The sequence below is a fragment of the Pseudopodoces humilis genome, chromosome 20 (genome assembly GCF_049639895.1).
Source record: "Pseudopodoces humilis isolate 2021_Gansu_Grassland_sample_001 chromosome 20, ASM4963989v1, whole genome shotgun sequence".
Taxonomy (NCBI): domain Eukaryota; kingdom Metazoa; phylum Chordata; class Aves; order Passeriformes; family Paridae; genus Pseudopodoces; species Pseudopodoces humilis.
Window position 1 is genome coordinate 10,988,917 of NC_142219.1, and position 18,688 is coordinate 11,007,604.

General features: G+C 37.6%; 2 protein-coding genes across 4 annotated transcripts in view; one reads left to right on the top strand and one right to left on the bottom strand.

The window, feature by feature from the left end:
• RSPH14 (radial spoke head 14 homolog) overlaps positions 1-18,688 on the bottom strand; it is a 70,794-nt gene that overhangs the window by 35,926 nt on the left and 16,180 nt on the right. The gene's annotated exons all lie outside the window — the stretch shown is intronic.
• GNAZ (G protein subunit alpha z) overlaps positions 1-18,688 on the top strand; it is a 49,471-nt gene that overhangs the window by 19,965 nt on the left and 10,818 nt on the right. For all 3 annotated transcript variants that reach the window (XM_088065112.1, XM_005524461.3, XM_088065113.1), the window contains one exon: positions 552-1,830. In XM_088065112.1, the coding sequence (XP_087921238.1) occupies positions 1,108-1,830 (723 nt within the window). In that variant the 5' untranslated portion in view covers positions 552-1,107. The remainder of the gene's footprint in view (positions 1-551; positions 1,831-18,688) is intronic.

The following is an 18,688-nucleotide window of genomic DNA, read 5'->3' on the forward strand; positions in this document are numbered from 1 at the left end:
CTTCCATTCTCAAATTCATGAAACTAAGTTCATCAGCATCTTTTGCTTCCTAATTTAGTTATTTAAATGTTCAGTGGAGATAGATAAGATGAAAGAAAACTCAGGAGGACATCTGTCTGAGTACAAGATACTGATATAAATAGAGAAGCTGGGAAAAGTAGTTGTGAGTCTTTCATTTTCTACTTCAGACAAACCATTCGGAACAGAACTGTGCAGGAGAAGCACTGCCATAAGCTCTTGCTGAGGGAGAAATTGGGGCAGAGCTCAGCACTGTTTGTTTCATGTAGGTTTAGATAATAAAACACAGAAGGCTGAAAGGGAGATTTGATTTACTATTGTTTAGGAACCACATTTTCTTAGTCTGTGAGCTTCAGCTGTCCCTATGCTTTTACTATAATTTTAAATATTTGCTTTTCTTTACATATTTTTCCATCTGTTTTTTCCATTTGGTATAATAAAAGGTTTAAAAGTCTAGAAGAGGAGGAAAAAGTGAGTGGCTTGCTGCAAGGAAGCAGAGTCTCTCATTCATTTCTTTTCCCATTGTTTGGCAGGTGGAAAGCACAGATTTACAGAGCTGAACTGGATCAGCTGAAGAAGTGGGGGAAGAGAAACAAAACAAGCACAGTACCAGTGAAAAGAGCTTCAGCTTTATCTTGCAGCATCACCACAGCAACCAGAGAACACGATCAGAAGAAAAGGCTAGAGCAGAGAAGGCGAAAGTGCGGCTTCTTACCTTTGGACAGAAGGCAGCAAAATCATTATGCAGAACAGAAATGGGTATTTGATGGTTCTAGACAAACTGTGGCAAAGGGAAGCATCCCGTCATTAACAGGAATGTGCCACATTTTATGCACTGGAAAGGGGAGTGCCATGAGATCTACTGAAGAGACTATTTCAGTGGCTGCACACCTACATGTGTTTGCACCCCTGCTGGGACTCAACTAGGTGGCTGTAGGCATCGGGGATCATCAGGTATTGGATAGGGACCTTTTTTCCTTTCAGGGTGTACCTGGCACGTGAACTAAAAAGCACCACAGATCTTTTTGTGAGACGCCAACAGAGTGAGCCAGTCTGCACCCATTCCCTTCTGTACCTGCCTGCTGTACCATGGGATGTCGGCAAAGCTCTGAGGAGAAAGAGGCAGCGCGGCGGTCCCGAAGGATTGACCGCCACCTGCGCTCTGAAAGTCAGCGACAACGAAGAGAGATAAAACTCCTCCTCCTGGGCACCAGCAATTCTGGGAAGAGTACTATCGTAAAGCAGATGAAAATCATTCACAGTGGTGGCTTTAACTTGGAGGCCTGTAAGGAATACAAACCTCTAATTATCTATAATGCAATTGACTCTCTCACACGTATCATTCGGGCTCTGGCCACCCTTAAGATAGAATTTCACAACCCTGACAGAGCATATGATGCAGTGCAGCTTTTTGCCCTCACAGGCCCAGCCGAGAGCAAAGGGGAGATTACCCCAGAGCTGCTGGGGGTGATGAAGAGGCTGTGGGCAGACCCCGGCGTGCAGGAGTGTTTTTGCCGCTCCAACGAGTACCACCTGGAGGATAACGCTGCGTACTACCTGAACGACCTGGAACGGATCGCAGCTCTGGACTACATCCCAACGGTGGAAGATATTCTGCGGTCTCGGGACATGACCACAGGGATTGTAGAAAATAAGTTCACCTTCAAAGAGCTAACTTTCAAAATGGTGGATGTGGGTGGACAGAGATCTGAACGCAAAAAGTGGATCCACTGTTTCGAGGGGGTTACAGCAATAATTTTCTGTGTGGAGCTGAGTGGGTATGACTTGAAGCTGTATGAAGATAACCAAACAGTAAGTGCACCTTCTGCTCCTTGTTCTCTTTCTTTTCCTTTCTCTTTCACCAGTATTTGGTCTTTTATCTCTCCCTCCTTCCTTCCCTCCCAAGGCAGTAATCCTCAACCTTTAGGAAAACCCAGAAGTTATGGTTCCTTTATTTGGATAGTTTTCCCCACTGGACAGAGTTACTTATTTAATATTACTTTTGGGAAATGGAGGTGCTCTTCACATGACAGCAAATTTATTATTTTTTTGGGCCTTTTAGATAATTGTTTACATAGTTAACTGTTACTTCAAACACCACTGAAAAAGGTAGGCAGTAGTGTACAGGGATGGTTCATTTGGACACCACAAAGGTCCTGGGAAATGCTGAAGTTAAAATAATAATAAGTAACAGTTTTCTCCCCCCTGGTTTTTTTTCAGAATTTTCAATAGGAATTTGGGATTAAATTAATTTTTAAAAATAATTAAACATGTTTTTAAATTAGTATGACATTTTTATATTTAAAATTTTCTTTGACTGTTTTTGGTTAAATGGCCGATTTGCCTTATCCAAAGAACAGCCATTCCCATTTTATAGTTTTTAATGTTGTTAGCTTCTGGTTTTCACAGCATGCAAATGCAGTAGCTATGGGAAATATATGAATGCTTACAGGTACACAAATATATATTTGCTATGACTTTCAAATTGCCTGAATTAAGCTTCACAGGGGTTTTATTTGAATTTTTTTTTTTTGACAGCCTTGTAAAACATGCTGCTTAAGAGAAGGGAATTTGTGGGTAGGAACACATGATGTCCCCCTTTTCTGTTGCTATAGCTTATCACATATATAATATTTCCCTATTCTTATCTTCTCTAGTGATTCTGCAGTTTATAAACAGCACCTCTATTTTCTTTGTACTATTCTGATGAGCCATTCCACTGTCCTGTGCTTGGACTTACCCTTCATTATCTGGAGATTCTTATCTTGGCATTAGTGCCTTCCTATTGTAACAGACTTCTGTATCTGCTTTTTGTTTAGTAACCTCCTCTTGACATGTGAGAAGAATTGCCACTAATTATTTCTCCTCACTTTCAGATATATTAGGAAAAGTATTTTGCATCTATACCCTGACTAGGAGTTTCTTGCAATTCTTTTGACTATTCCTGCCTTACTGTTCAGATTTCAAAATCATAAAGAACTACCTGAAAGAGAAAAAAGAATCAATATACTCTGAAAAATCCCTACAAGCATTGGTCCATACAGGACCAACAACAGTACATACATTGGTACATTACTGGAACTGCAATACTGAGACTGCCACTCATGAGAAAAGCCCTACAAATTATAGAGTTGCAGAGTGTAAACTGCTTCCTGGTGTAGTATCTGTGGTGAAGAGAACTGCTAAATAAAACTAGCCTACTGCCAAACATAACTTACTGCTTGAGAGAGCATGTAAGAATCTGGCTGATTTATAAACTGTGAAAGTTGAGCAAATGATCTGTATGAATATGAAAACTTCTGTGATCTTGTTGACAGAAGTGGAGAAATGCTATGCATGAACTCCGTCTTTATTGAAGATGCGTTAAAGTAATGATTGACAGATATGGTAAAAAATGAGGGGAAAACCAGTTCTGCACACTGTGGGTTCTGATTATAGCTGAGTCGTGAAGTCTGCTGAGGGTGAGATTGTTGTAGTGACACCAGTGAGCAGAAGGGAGAACAAAAATAATGCCCAAACGATCAGCTGCCTGGACAACTTTTCCTTTGTGTGTAATTTTAAGTGACTAAGTTAAATTTATCCTGCCTGAAAACAAATGACAGAAGGGGAAGGCTGACTTTTGCAAGGGCTTTTGTCTTTTCCTGCTATGCTTTATTCTGGGTAACATCAGTCGTAGGAATAAAATCACCTGAGCTGACAGTTTGTAGACCTGAACAAACCAATATTTTTGCTTATCTGTTGAACATTTGTGATATTTAGCTGTTCACTAAAGAGAAAGATAAATGAAGAATTAAGGTTCATTTTTTCCCACCACCTTGTATGCTCTGTCACTCTGTAGCAATATTTTTCCTGCTTATCTAGGGTTATCTGGAAATGTGATCTGTATCTGGTTTCATTTCTACAATGTCTTGGGAGGTCTTTTCCCTGCTTAATGTAATAAATATAGCTGTAGCATTCCATGCACCATAGCTAGTTAGCATGACTCAACCACGTAACAGCTGCCTCTTCTCTTGACATGGTTGCAAAATTGTAAAATACCTTTGGATTGCTATTGATTTATTGGATGATTATTATTCCTGAGCAGCACTCTTAGAAGGTTGCCTTAAGTTTTTATATCCCATGCTGATTTCTTCTCTATTATGTCAAATAAATTACTTGTTTTGTTTTTCATGGTCCTTAGCAGCTGATTGACCCATTTTATCTTTTATTACATATTAAGATGCCATCTCTGGCTTTTGATAATGTTACATTATCAAGTAATTTTTTTTTTTTTGCCTTCTTGCATGTTCCATGCTGCATTTTGAAGGCACTACCTGTTAATATCTAAGAGTCTCATCTTTATTTCAATTTCTCTTTAAATGAATGTGTGCTAGAGAATGTTAAATTGTACTGTCACAAGTCAGTGCTGCTGCCTGTCCCCATGAAAAGGATTCCTGCAATTTTTTTGTGAGTATCCCCATCTGTCCTGCTATACATTCTCTCAGAACGGTTTTCTTCCACAGCCTGTAGCTGCAACAGGGTTTGAGACTATGAGAAACACTTCAAAGATATTCAGTAATAAAATACATAATGAACTGAATTAAACATGAGTGTATGCCTGAGAGTTCCTGAGGTCAGTAGTCACAAGAGATTCACATGGTGCAGGAGATAACAAGTAAAGGTTGTGCAGGTCTAAAAATGACACCGGTTGAGTAATTTTATAAATATGGATGTTAACAAGTAATTTTTATTCCCTTTCTTACAGCTACTGCTAATTAATATAAAAAATAAATTTTAGGCTTTTTGAGGCTATTAGTATCTTGTGAAAAGGAAGATGCAGATGAAAAAGTCAAAACACTGCAGCAAACAGTTCAGGCTGGAGTAGGCCTCATGCAACAGTAATTGCTGGGCCCATAATGGAACCTCTCAATTATCTAATAATAACTGGAAAACCTTCTGTCAAATGTTAATTGTATGAATTTTGAACAGAAATCCAGTTTCTGCCAGGATTTTTTTTTTTTCCAAGTAAACAACATTGGTAACATTTTTTTCTTCCTTTTTTTTTTTTTTTTTTTTTTTTCCCTGCAGCCAAATACTTGAGGGGCTTATTTGCCTTTCCTGACAATTCAGCTTTTTGAGTTATTCAGGGTATTAAAAATCCTTTCTGGCATGCAGCTCTTTTCCTGCAATGCTAATACTAACAGTCAGGACAGAGGGGAAATTGGGATCTGTGTACCCATAGCCCTTGTAGCACCTGTTATTATCAGTGGTAAAACATCATGTCAGGAAACGTTTTTCTGACAAACTAAGTCACTTGGGAATCCTAGAAAAAGATTGACCTAAACTGTTCCATTTTTTCATGAAGCTTTTCCATTTCAAGACTTTTCATAGTGAAATTTGTGTGGGAGCAAAGCCTAGATGACTTCAGCACTCATGTGTGTAATCTTTCAGTACTGCAAATGAAATTCTAGCCTTTTTGCACTTAACAAAATAAAATATATAGTCCCTTACCAAAGTTTAACTTTATGTAGTAATGCATCACAATTCCAGCCTCAAAACTTGTATCCAAGCATGTACCTTCTAAAATATGTAAACAGCAGTAAAATAATGAACATACATAACAGGAAATGATTGATCAACGGCCAATTTGCAGGTTTTTTACTAGATATTCTTTCAAGTCCAAATATTTATTTTTGTTTACATTGTTCATTATTATTCCATGCTTCTTATGTGAATATTCTCACACAGATCATGTGGGACAGAAATTTTTCATATTTTTGATTTGTTGCCATACCCTGAACTTAACAGTCTATGTAACTTCAGATACTGACAGTAACTTTATTATTTATTATTTATGGGCAAATAATTCTGTCTGTATGTCCACTAAATTATTTCCTCTAATTGGAAAAAAAAGAAGTAATAAATATGAAAATGTGCCACACTATTCAATACAAAAAACAGACTCATTTAATGCCATCATATGTTTGCAGGAAGATGCCAGTATCAGATTGTAAAAGCCTGGCAAGCTTTGCTGTGAGGCTTATCTATTTCATGTCAATAGACTAATCCCTAAGACAACCCCGTATTTAAACCTACAGATAAATAAGTATTTTTGTCACTGTAGAGCAGTAGGCTTAGTTAGAAGAAATTTACGGAGACAAAACCAGAAAGACTTTTATCTGTTTTGGAAAACCATGGCATGGAAATAATGGACCTACTGGGTAGTATTTATCTGCTTTGGTATCCAGGGCTGGTTGTCAGACTCACATCTGAATTAAATGACTGAATTTCCTGACGTATTTAGGTAACAGCAGGCAATGGCTCAACCCCCCCATGACAAATGCCTGAGAGATGATGTAACTCTGTTTTTGGTCTCTGTGACTGGCTAGATTCAAAACTCCTAGACTAGGTAAGGTGTTTTGCTGTGATTTTTAAATGAATTCTAAGCATTAAAGCACTAAGGTATATAAAACATCAGGAGTGGCAGAATGCTCCTAACTATCCTATGAATTTCAGGCTCAGAATAGTTCTTAGGTGGAAAGACATGAGTACTGACAGATGAATAAACAGAAGTTAAAATCTCAGTGATCCAGCAACGCTGCTGCTCTTCAAACTGTGAAAGAAGAAAAAAACCCCAAGCAAAACCCAGCTGAATTCCAGGAATGCCGATCAGTACAGAGGCAGCAAAGCTTGCTCTGGAAGTGCAGGGTTAAAGCAGCCACCAGTGTCGTACACAATGAGCACAAGGCACCTGTCAAGCACCGGGAGAACTGTAATGAGTCAGAAAGTCACTGCCAGGCAGAGGAGCTGATCATATACACTGCATCATATCAATTGGATAAAGATTCAGTTCGTGAAGGAAAGGAACTGAATGTCTCTGCCTCTCTCAATGGGGTTGGAAAGCCATAAACATCTTCCCAAATACATTGTCATAGGAAAGATGCAAGTGAAATTGGAGAGCTGATTGTAGCAAGCAGGGAGTTAGAAGATGAATACACCAGAGCAGTACAAGGTTCTTCGACAGCATATTGTCATCTCTATGTGCAACTCTCTAGAATACTCTATTGCACATAATTTAATTAGAAGCAAGTTGTAAATTTGTCCTTGAAGAATGTCCCTTGAACAACAGGGCTGTGAGGCACACGTGACAAGCCTGGCCTAGCCTTGTGGAAAATATGCTTCTTGGACATGTAGAGGTTTAATCTTCAGAAGTTAATTAGACTCTCTGAAACTTAATGCATATGAAGTAGAGTGGCATAGTTCAGGCAATCAGTTTTACCTTTTTGTGACAAAAATATTTAACTTTTAATGCAAACTTTACAATAAGATGAGCAACTTTGAAAAGACATATGAGAAACATTGATGATACAGATGTAGCTTGGAAATTCACTTGACTGCATTGTAAGGGGTCATGATCCCACTGAAGCCAAATGCCACAAAAAGAATAAGGTGGTTTGAGTTTAGAAACTTAGAATTAGTCTAGTGGGCAGAGAAGTGTTGTTATCATCTCTCATAATTCTGTATGTTGTATAGTTAACAATCAGAGTGAATAGAAATGTGCCAACATGAAAAAAAAGAAAATTCCACCCTGGTCTAGAAAAACAGCTACTTTGGGTTATTTTTGTAAGTGTATAAGCTGTAACGACTCTCTGTGGTATGCCAACCCTGGAAAGAGTAGTGAATTCCAATTAGCCTTAAAAACAAGCAGAAATGCTGGAACAAAGGAGGATCCTTGCGATTAATACAGCTTCAGAGTGAGTTTCTGTGGTGGTGGATTTTTCAGAACTTTCTTCCATTATTACAAGCCAGTAATTTACATTGCAGGTCAAATCAACAACCTTGTCAGGCTGGCACTGGCCATGGACTCATCCCTGAGCATTTTTGTCCTTGGAGGGCTACAGGATTCATCATGTTCTCTTTTATTATTTTATTATATTATTTTATTATATTATTATTAAGTCTGTCTACAACCTTTACACTAATATCCTTACAGGGTAATCATCCTAATAACCTTTTATACCCATCAGTGCAACACTGACAAAACCACTTGGTGGTTATACTATCAACATGTTCTGGCTGAGTTGAACAGCACAGGTAAAAGGAGCCATTCTAGGCCCTGACAGAAACTTTACAACTTAAGAAAATATAGGTATTTGTTATAGGCTGCTGGAGAGGTGGTCAGTTTTATTTAAGCTATAAAGTTTTGCAAATACATATATTTGATCACCAAAACACCTAGAAATATTTTCCTGGGGCAGTTTGAAGCAGCACTCAATCTAGACTAGAGCCTTTTCAGATACAACTTTCTTTGTTCTTTTTTTTTTTTGCATTTAAAATATTCTGTGGATGCAAAACTCTTACCCAACTTCAGACTCATTTTGCTTGTTTCCTTTATAAGGATCATTAGTGACTACTCTCTGTCAATTCTGCAAAATCCCTGAATTAAATTACTTACATGAATTTTAAAAAATCTCAGTGACTTGGCATATAGCTGAAATTAATTCTAATTCTGCTATATTGCTGTCTTAATCCTGGCCTGTGTTCATGGTATGTTTTAATGTAGTGTTATCTGTGACTATAGTTACTCTTTCTGTCATTAACTAAGATATTAAATAAGCTTGGGCATTAAACAGATCCTATACACTTGCAGAGATTTAGTAATTTGCCCTTGTTGCTGCAGTTTTACTGCTTTCAGCCTTTTCTTTTTTTTTCTTTTCTTTTTTTTTTTTTGATTGTGTGCTGCCAAGACTGAATACGTATGCCTGTATCTTGGGAAAGATTTTTGAGCATCAAAATGCATTTTTTGAAAGCTATTAATACGCTCAGTTAAACTTTTAACTTGTCAACCAATGACAGTGTCCCCTGATTATACTTCAAAATTAGCAGACAATGAATAACTCCTCTACTCCAATTAATTCAGCTCTCTAACTCCTGTCACTTATTTTTTGGATACTTAAGCTTGATACTGTCCTTTCTTTCCATTATTAAGATGATTGAAACAACTTGCTTTCAAAATACACAGTCCACATATTCTCTGTACTTTTTCTCATTATTTACTGATTTGCCATATTTTACTTTGCAAATAGGAACCAACTCCCAGCAATAAAAATAAACTGGTGATAATAATTGATTTAGCATAAAATGAGAAGCAAGAATCCTTCAGTCTCTCAGTTATGGGGAGAAAGCTTGTGCCTAGACTGATTCTGTAGCAGGCCATGATGGTGTGTCAGACGTGCTGCCCCTCCTGCAGGACTCAGTTTAGCACCCTGATGCTCTCTCCCTCTGCTCTTTCCCTGCCAATGCAGGGCCAGGGTGTCACAGCTGCCGACAGCGGCTTCAGCCGGCTCCGGCCAAAGCTCCCAGTGCTTCCAGCAGCCTGAGCCTTCCCACTGCAACTCTGACATAGCAATGAGCTTATTCCCATTAATATTTCCTCAGATCAGTTGGGATTCCACTGGCGTAAATGTTTATGCAGTAGCACCCTGATAATACTGATTAGGGATGTCATTGGACTCGTCAGAGTACACTAATTTTTATAAAGCCTGTATTAGGTGTAGACTGATAGTATGCATTCCCTGGCAGTGCTACAGGGAGGGATGGTTCTGATGGGAGATTCCTGAGTGCCTTTGCTGTTCTTCAGAGATCAAATCAAAGTAGGAATTAGAAATAAATAAATAACTGCTCAACAACCCACATATGGAAAAAGGAAAAAAAATCCAATTGAATTGGAAATGTGAGAGGTTAACAAAGATGGTTAAAGATACGTTAAAAAAAATAAAATGAAAGCTGACAAGAGTAAATGCTTTGTGGTTGTGCCTAAAATGTCCTGGAGGCAGTGTTCTGCAGAGCAAGTGGCTGTCACTGTTATCCAGCAATCCAGACTGAGACTTACAGCACTTAAAAAGGTTTCAAAAGGTTAATTAGTTTTGTAGAGCTAAAAAAAAGTGAAGTACCTGCTTAGTGTATAAATACCTGAAGGAGCAAAAAAACACTCAATCTTTAAAGAAATACGTAATCCAACAGAGAAAGGCAAAGAACAAATGGCTGGAAGCTAGGTCAGATAAATACCATCTTGAAATAGTGGGGGGTTTAATTCTCTTTTTTTATTAAAGAGGCTGAACCAACTTTTCTCTGGCAGCTAAGGCTGATCCAGGTGGCAGCAAAGACATAAAGGTTATTGATGTGCTAGAAATCATGGAAAAGCCTGAGAACTGTGCAGCAATTAGTGCTTGTTCCCCCCAAAAGGGGCTGGGATCAGTAGCTCAGCTGAAGCACATCTACACCAACACCCACGGCATGGGCAACAAACCAGGGAGCTGGAAGGCACCGCACAGCAGGAAAACCATGATGCAGCTGTCATCACAGAGATGTGGTGGATGGCTGGCACAACTGGAGTGCTGCAATGGGTGGCCAGAAACTCTGCAGAAGCAATAGGAGAGCTGGGAGGTGATGTGCTGCCTGCAGACTGCCTTGGTACAGCAGTCACACAGTGAGAGCTTGCCATTCTCAGGAAGCAAGGAGGGAGCTCAGCAGAACTGACACCTTGCACTCAAGGTCCATTTAGGAGACTGGCTGACAGAGTCCCTTCAGGGGACAGTCCTGAAGGGCAAAGGAGCCCAGGAAAGATGGACATTCTTCAAGAAGGAAATTCTAAAGGCACAGCAGCAGGGCAGGCTGTCCCCATGTCCCAAAAGATGAGCCAGTGGAGAAGAACTTGCCTGGGAAACCTGTCTTTTCCTGGCTTGGATGGGTGCAGTAGTTTAATAAAGTCCTGTAAAATATATAACTAGATGATGAAAATCCTTATATTTATATCATCATACATGTAGTTTAATAGTTGAAATCTTTGTTTTACTGGAGAAGTAGTACTGGGAAAATCCAGCAGATTATATTGTAGGTGCTGATTTCATTCTATTGACAGTAGTTTTCAAACAACAAAATGAATGAAAATATTACTGCCACTGATTTTAATAGGAGCAAAACCAGGCTCCAGATTTTAATTCTTTGTATTTTGCTTTCCTGATTAATACTTCTGTACTTCTGTGCTCTTTGCATTCTTTATTTGCTGTGAGGAAATTGCTTATTTTTATTAGTATGAATTTTCTTTATTAATACTGCACATTCTTAATTGTTTCCTTTATTGGTAAATAGATCCTGGATATCTTGCTTTCTGACTCATGAAGCTGGCTTTCCTATTTAGAAATCAGTTTTATATGCAATTTGTTGTACTGCTCAATGCATAGGTACAATAGAAATAGGGAGGCTCTTGTACAATATCAGAGAGAAATGAGGCAGTATACAGCCAAGAAATATATAAGAAAAAAATCTGGCTTTCCCCAGTTTGATGTTTCAATCATTCTCCCTCATCAATATAGTTATTTTCATGACTGTAGTACACTGAATTCCTCCTCAATCTGTAATATCACTATGTCACTTTTTGAAGTTGACATAGATTGATAACAGCTCCTGCTAAAAGGGCATCAGTCACACAGCAGGGCAATGTCAAGTGAGGTGCAGCTAGCCAGCAAAGAGAAGATGAGTTCTGAGATAAAGTCTTGGCTCACCCACACAATTACGTATCGAATTTACAGGCCATGCATATGGTAGATTGCTAATATTTTTCCACTCTATTTTTTGGTATCTGAAGTCTTTCCCATCCATAAACCTCTTAATCTTGTTTTTTCTCTTAATTTTTTATCCCACTTTAAAGAATAAAAGCTTAAAGATAGCATAAATTAGTTTTCAATTTTGTACTAGAGAAAAAGATTAATAAATAATATAATTTTAACATTTTTGCTGAGGATAAGTGTCCCATGTCTTGAGGATTTTTGCTTCAAAGTTGCCAGCATCTATCTGGAATGGAAGGTAACTGAGTGATTAGAGATTTAGTTGAAAATTATTCTGAATATGGGTTTTTCAGATGGTATTATTTCAGTTAGCTGCAGGTTCAAGTTAATGTGAAGATTTTAGAGAAATTGTAACTCTTTTTCCACTGAGGGCTTTTGCAAGGGTTTCTCAGTTTGCCATACACAAAGGCTTCTAGGGCATGCTCATTAAGAAGTGATCAGTTTTCTGCAACAGCTTGACAAATGCTTTTTAAATTCTACTGTTTTCTCTCTTATGAAGATGATTATCCTCTGAACAATAGGGAAATGACATGATTATCCAAAAGTGCAAACTGAAAACCAACAGGTTTTCTATGGTAATAAATCCTGGACATAAAATACCTCCACTGTTCTTAAAAGCTAAAGTAGTATCTGTGTCATACAGCTCTGATTAGGGCATGTGGCATTTCTGGTAGGAGAAAGAAGATAAGTTTTTAAAAACCAGAAGTGTAATACGACTGACAAATGGACCTTCCAGAAAGAATGACTGAGCCTCTGCTGTCTAAATCCCCTAATGTATCCTCAAAGGATCTTTGCTTCAGTAGTTGTTTAGTGTCCTGCTGTTCTCTCTCGTTCAGCAGATGACAAATACTTCCTCTAAGTCCTTGCTGCTCCTTTTGATGTGCTCCTCTTGATTCGTTGTTGGTATTTATGTTGTACATTGCCGTGTAAGGAGCCCAATCCCCAGAGCTGAGGCCTGAATGGCAGCATCCTAATACACAATTGTGTAGGAAAGGGTGTGTGCTATTTTTTACATTTTAGTTATTAAATTTCACAGATGCAGCCAAAAGAGCATATCTGCAGTGACTCTACAACAAAAATTTCTAAACTTTTCCATATTATAACGTTCCTTTTCTGTGGCAGAGCAGTGGAGATGAGGGGGTTTATTTCTTGATTGTTCTATCAGCTTGCATCAGTAGCTTAATGTTCCTTGTCTGTCTTGCTTTTCTCAGTTCCAGATGTGTATGGCTTATAAAAAAGAGATTTTTTTGAAAGAGATGCTTTTTAAAATACTTTTTTAGCATAAAAATGTCCCAGAGTACTTGTTGCATGCAGAGCTTGGATAATTGGTTTAGCAGTCTGGCATATTATCCTTGCTTGAATGTCTTTCAAAAAAAGGATTTACCAATAAACATGCCAGAAGTCAGGCTGATTTTATAGATAAAGACTAATAAACATTTGGATAGATCTTCATTAGTATGCACTGGTCATATGCCTTATGATTTGCAAATTTTTTTGACAGTAACTTCATGCAAACAATTCAATACAACATTTTTGACTTCCACTATTAGAAGGGACAGTATTTTGACATATTAAAGTGTTTATTTTCATAAACGTATATTTTAAAAATACTTTGTTCTTGGAAAATGAAAACCACATCAAGTTTCTATGCAGTCAATGTTCTAACAGCAAACTTTTAAATGATACCTCTACTAATTGTTTGTTTTTCATAGATTTTCAAAAGTTGCCTTTATATCAGATACTGTACTCCATTCTCCTTGAGGGTTAAAGTACTGCGGTGGAATTTGCCCATACAATGGCCTTTTAAGGACTAGAGATCATATTTTGAATCAGAAAAACAGTTTTTCTGGACTATAAATGCTTATTTATACTACTAGAATAATTATAGTAGTGCTCAAGATTCAACTCTCTATAATGAGTAAACAACCAAAATAATTAGTCTGAGTAAGATTCATGAATAAAAATATAGATAAGTCAGTGTATTTCCTGCTTACAGTTAGATTTTCTAAGATTAGAAGAATGTTGAGGTTTTATAGTTATTTTAGAGCATTAAATGTACTCAAGAGTTCAAATGTAAGAGAGCCTTTTTGAAAGGGTTGAATTTTAATTTTGTATCAAATACTCTATTTGCAATAACTGCAAGGAATTAGAAGCTTTATACAGGTAAGATTTTAAAATTTAATTAAATAGTTTGGAGTTGTGCAACATTTTTTTCAGTTAATAAAAGTAATTCTCTAAGTTTAAATCATCTTCCCTTGAGAAAGGGTTCAACTTCTAACAGCAAAATCTTAGCAGCAATTTATTTTGCATTGTTCAGGGAAATGTTGCATTCCATTCCTGCCTTCTCCGCAGGTCAGGTTTGTCCTGCCTATCCCTTCTCCTACCGCTGTGAGGAATTTATTCTGGGCCTGTTCTCTCCACAATGCATTCGCTTACACACATGATCATTTACAGACAAGAAGCCTGAATTTGACTGCCTGCTTCAGCAATACAGCATCTGTCATTTAAACCATCTCTTTATCCCTATTTATGAATATTTTAATGCCAAGAATATAAGCACACTTCTCTGCTATTTCCATGGAAACCCAAAGAGGGACTTGAAATGAATGCAGTGGAAAACAGAAGTTGGAGAAGGCATCTCGGGTTCACTCTCTGTGCTTAGGACAGGTTCAGGAGTCACTGGGCCAAAATTATTTTCTGTTCTAACTGGGTACAAAATTAATTACAGTATTTCTGACCTAATATTTAAACACTAAGCTGAAAATAGGAAAGCAGTCACAACCCAAAAGCCTTTTCGCTTTTAATGGATTTAGTAGAAGATAAATCTACTCTTCCTTAAGAAATCTGAAAAATGGACAAGTGATAAGCAGCCTTGCAAATAAATGAAGTCCCTTCCAACTTGCAAAAGCTGATAACTTGGTTAGTTTTCCTCCTTGTTTCCTCTGGTATAAGTAATTCTCAGGATGTCCCTTTCTTGATTTAATCCTAGATCCATTAATTAAGAGTCCTCCAAGCAGACAGGAGTTATTTTACAGAGACAACACTCGAAGTTGATTTGTTGCAAAAGACATCAGGCAGGCTGCCAAGGCTACTGCATTGTTACTCACATGAAGCAAACATTTAAAAAGAAAAAAGTTAGAATGACTTGTAGTTCTGTAATAACAGAAAAGATCAAATGTTCAAACAGCTGCTTTTTTGTTTCCTTCCCTGTTACTCTCTTCTGTTATCCAACTTGTCATTACTCCACCAGCACTTCCTGTGATTCCCCCAGTGATCCCACAAGAGCCAGCTGAAGTGACATGGTAATGTTTGTGAAATAAGCCAATAATGCTGTTTGTATTGTCTCCTGAGAGCAGGAGAGTCCCATGAGACACTTCCTTGTGTACCTCACTTAGTCTCAGCACATCTGACATCCCTCTTGATTTCAGTTATCAATTTCAGCTGGAATTATTAAATGGCAAGTTAAAATAAATAATGTGATGTACTTAGATGCATGTAATCCCACAGTTTAAGGAAAAACAACCTAGTCTCACTGAAATTCACACACAAAATCAATAATACAATTTGGTGATGGATGCACAGCCCTATCTTCTAGCACTGCAAATTCCAGGATCAGTGTAAAGTACCGCAAGAGCTTTTCCCCAGTGTAGGAGAGAAGGAATTTTGAATGATACAGGAGGATCCATTTAGAAGTAGCCACAGCCAAGATTCTTTATCAGATGCTTGATACCTAGAGACACACTTAAATACACCAAAATGACTCTTACTCTACTAAACTAGTCATGAGGAAGCTGGAAGACAATAAACATACCTTTCTGCAAATGGTAAAATGTATGGTGATTAAAAAATATTCATTTGCAGGGAAAAAAAAATTCAACCATTATTTAAAAAGAAGAACAATTAAGAATTTCATTATTTTAACAAGATCTTAATATTTCAGAGGCACAGACATGGTCTTAGAGGTGCAGCGTTTTTTTCCTAATTCCTTTGCAAGTTTGAATAATTTTAAACTGTGCAAATTTCTGTGCTAACATGAATGTTACAAACCATTATTATGGAGATCTGATGGCCTCTAATGGTACAAAATTATATAAGCACTGTTTCTCATCTGGAATGTACAAGTCAGAGGAGGAAACAGCACTGGAAGAGTGAGGAGGTTGGGAGTAAGTTTGGATTGTGAAGCATTTTATGGGTTGAGGATGAGGTGGAGAGAAGTTTAAGTGCTCTGGTGCAATCAAATAATCAAGAGTTAGTAAATGGGAGAATGTTGTTGTAACCTTATTTTGACTGTCTTGTTTGCGTGTATTTTGATTCTGACTTTATATTGATGATTTTTTTTCCATAGATTTTATGCCTCTTTTAATGAATGCAATGATTTTTCTATGATTAAAGGGGGCTCATGTGATAAATAAGACTGTCAACTGCAGGAACACTGCCATCACCTCTAGCAGAGAGAGGAAAATGTGAAATGAATGGAACATAGGGTTACAGGAAAACAGAAAGTTAATACGGCTAAAGCAATGGAACACTACTGAAAAAACGTACTAGAATCTGGCATAGGTTCACGTTCCTTTTTAGTTCCAAATGTGTTTATTAAATGACAATTTTCTTAGGTAATCCCACATTCCTCCTTACTTTTCTCAAAGGAACCTAATTTGAGATTCTGTGATTTGATTTGTGGTAAGTCTGATTATTCAGAGCTACACCAGATATTACTGACAGCTTGAAAAACCTATTAAACTTTGTTAAATGAATTAATATATGTGCTGAAAACTTCTGCTCTTGAAAATTAGATTTGGTGCCTAGAATTACTGGGTTCCTTCTAACTATAATTTCTCATTGTATAGATTGTTTCATTCCCTATTTATAAGTTCCTTTTAACAGCACCTCTTGATCTGACAACATGCTGTGGAAACAAATGTAGTCAATGAAATATTCAGATACAATAATTATAAGCTTGAGAAGAAACCAGTAATTCTGGTTTTTGAGCAGTTCATAAATAGCAAGTCTATAGGAAAGCACAAATCTATAAATTGAGTTGTGACTCTAAAGAAAAATATTGACTAGCACAGGACATTGTCCATCTCACAAGTTGAATGAGACAGAGTTCAGTGAAGAGAAAATGTGTTCCTGTAACCTGAGACCACAATGTTGAGTTGTTTGTTCTTAAATACAGTCTTGATCGAACAAAATTATTTTTACTTCTTTGTCTGTAGCCTAACAGATTAGAATTTCCATCTCAAATATGAGAGAAGCAATTTTTTTCAGCACACATCACCATTTCTTTCATTCTTCTCCAACTGTTCTAAAATAACTACGTAGAAATCATCTCTTGAACCTCATTTGATCTGAATCCCAGCAATGTTGCTTAAAACCAGAAGAATTTATTGAAAGTGAAGGCAAGATTCTTCATGATGCTAAACATGCTGGTTTTGCTTAGTACTTTTCTCAGCTTGTGCAAGAAAGGCCAAGATCAGACCCAGATTTAGACCCTCTGCTTTGAGGCTGCTTTGCAGTTTCCCTTCAGCTTTCTTCCTCTTGCCTTTTCATTCTTGACTCTGACACTGACCTTTGTGCCCCTCAGCCTTTGTTTCTTCCAGGTTAGTAGGAGGCAACCTCAGAACCCCAGGGAAGGGAAGAACTTTGTTAGAATTACAGGCAAGGTTGTTAAAACTAACCACTTGCTCCTGCTGCCTTAATCTTGCAACGTGGACAGGCTACAAAGGGGACGCAGCTGTTGTTCCCACAAGAGATCTTGCTGTGCTAAACTCTGTAAGCATCCTACCTAAAATATCTTCAAAGGTGCAATAAAACAGGAATTCAGTGCTCCTGCAAGAATTCCAGCTGCCAAAGCTGTGAGGGCAAAATGCATCCCTCTCCAGATGTCCTACAGTCTGAGAAATAGGGTTCATGGGACTTTTTTTTCCCTGCAGTGAATTTCTCAGTATAAAGGGCCATTTACCTTTTTTGGTGTATAATAGGCTGCTTTTATTCAGATACTACTGAAGAATGAAATAATTGGCCAACTTTTTCTGGTGAAAACTGGTTCAGCATCAATGTGGACCAGTCTCTATATCTTTCTTTCTTTTTTTGTCTGTCTGTCTTCCTGTCATTCAAATACTTCAGCATGGGACAATGCAAATTACTAGAGGTCAGTACTTCTAGTGCCAAGAGCCTTTGCCTACCTTTCAATGAGAAACACTCACTGCTTCAAATGATGGTGAAGTGTGTGAAACAAACTTTTTCTAAACTGGGCAAGACTAGCAGGAAAGGCAAAATTGCCTGGGAACTGAAGCAATTTCACATGGGTTACATAAAGGAGGTTTTCACCAACAGGGAAATAAACAAGTGATTTCTCCCCAAGGATGAGCTGTTCTGACAGCCAAAACACACAAACCAGCTGTACCAGGTCACAGCCAGTACCTACAGCAGGCTGTGTCTGACTGTGGGCAACAATGGACATTTAGGAAAAATATGGGAGCAGATCAAGCATACACTGATATTTCCTGCAATTTACCCTGCCAGGTAAATGAACAGCAGATTGCATCAAAATCTTTCTGTTTAAGTGCCCTTTTAATCTAATTGCTTCTTGAACCCAATTACACTTTTCTGACTTTTACTATTATCATTATGATTCTCTAACATCTCATGACAGAGTTTTACATTTAATTATGCACTGTATGGAAGGAATACTTGTCTGCTGTCAGAAAAATGAATTTGATGTTTCTTACTTCTTGCATTGTAAGAAATGGTGAAAAATCATTTGCTATTCAACATTTCCAGACCATTCACGGTTTTATGAGCTCTGCCATGTTCTCTCTCAGCTATCTATTTTTCCAGATTGAAAAAGAACTAGTTTATTTAATTTCATATGATAGTCATACTATGCTTATGATAAATCTTGCTGGTTTTCTCTGTTTTCTAATGCTACTGTTACAAATGATTCCACATCTTACATCTTTCATAAAGATCCAGAGAGTCTTGTTTGAAAGCTGGGCTTGAGCGTGTTGAAGTGAAAACCTACTTATTTGATAAGCCCTCTTTCCTTTATATCATATGGGTAT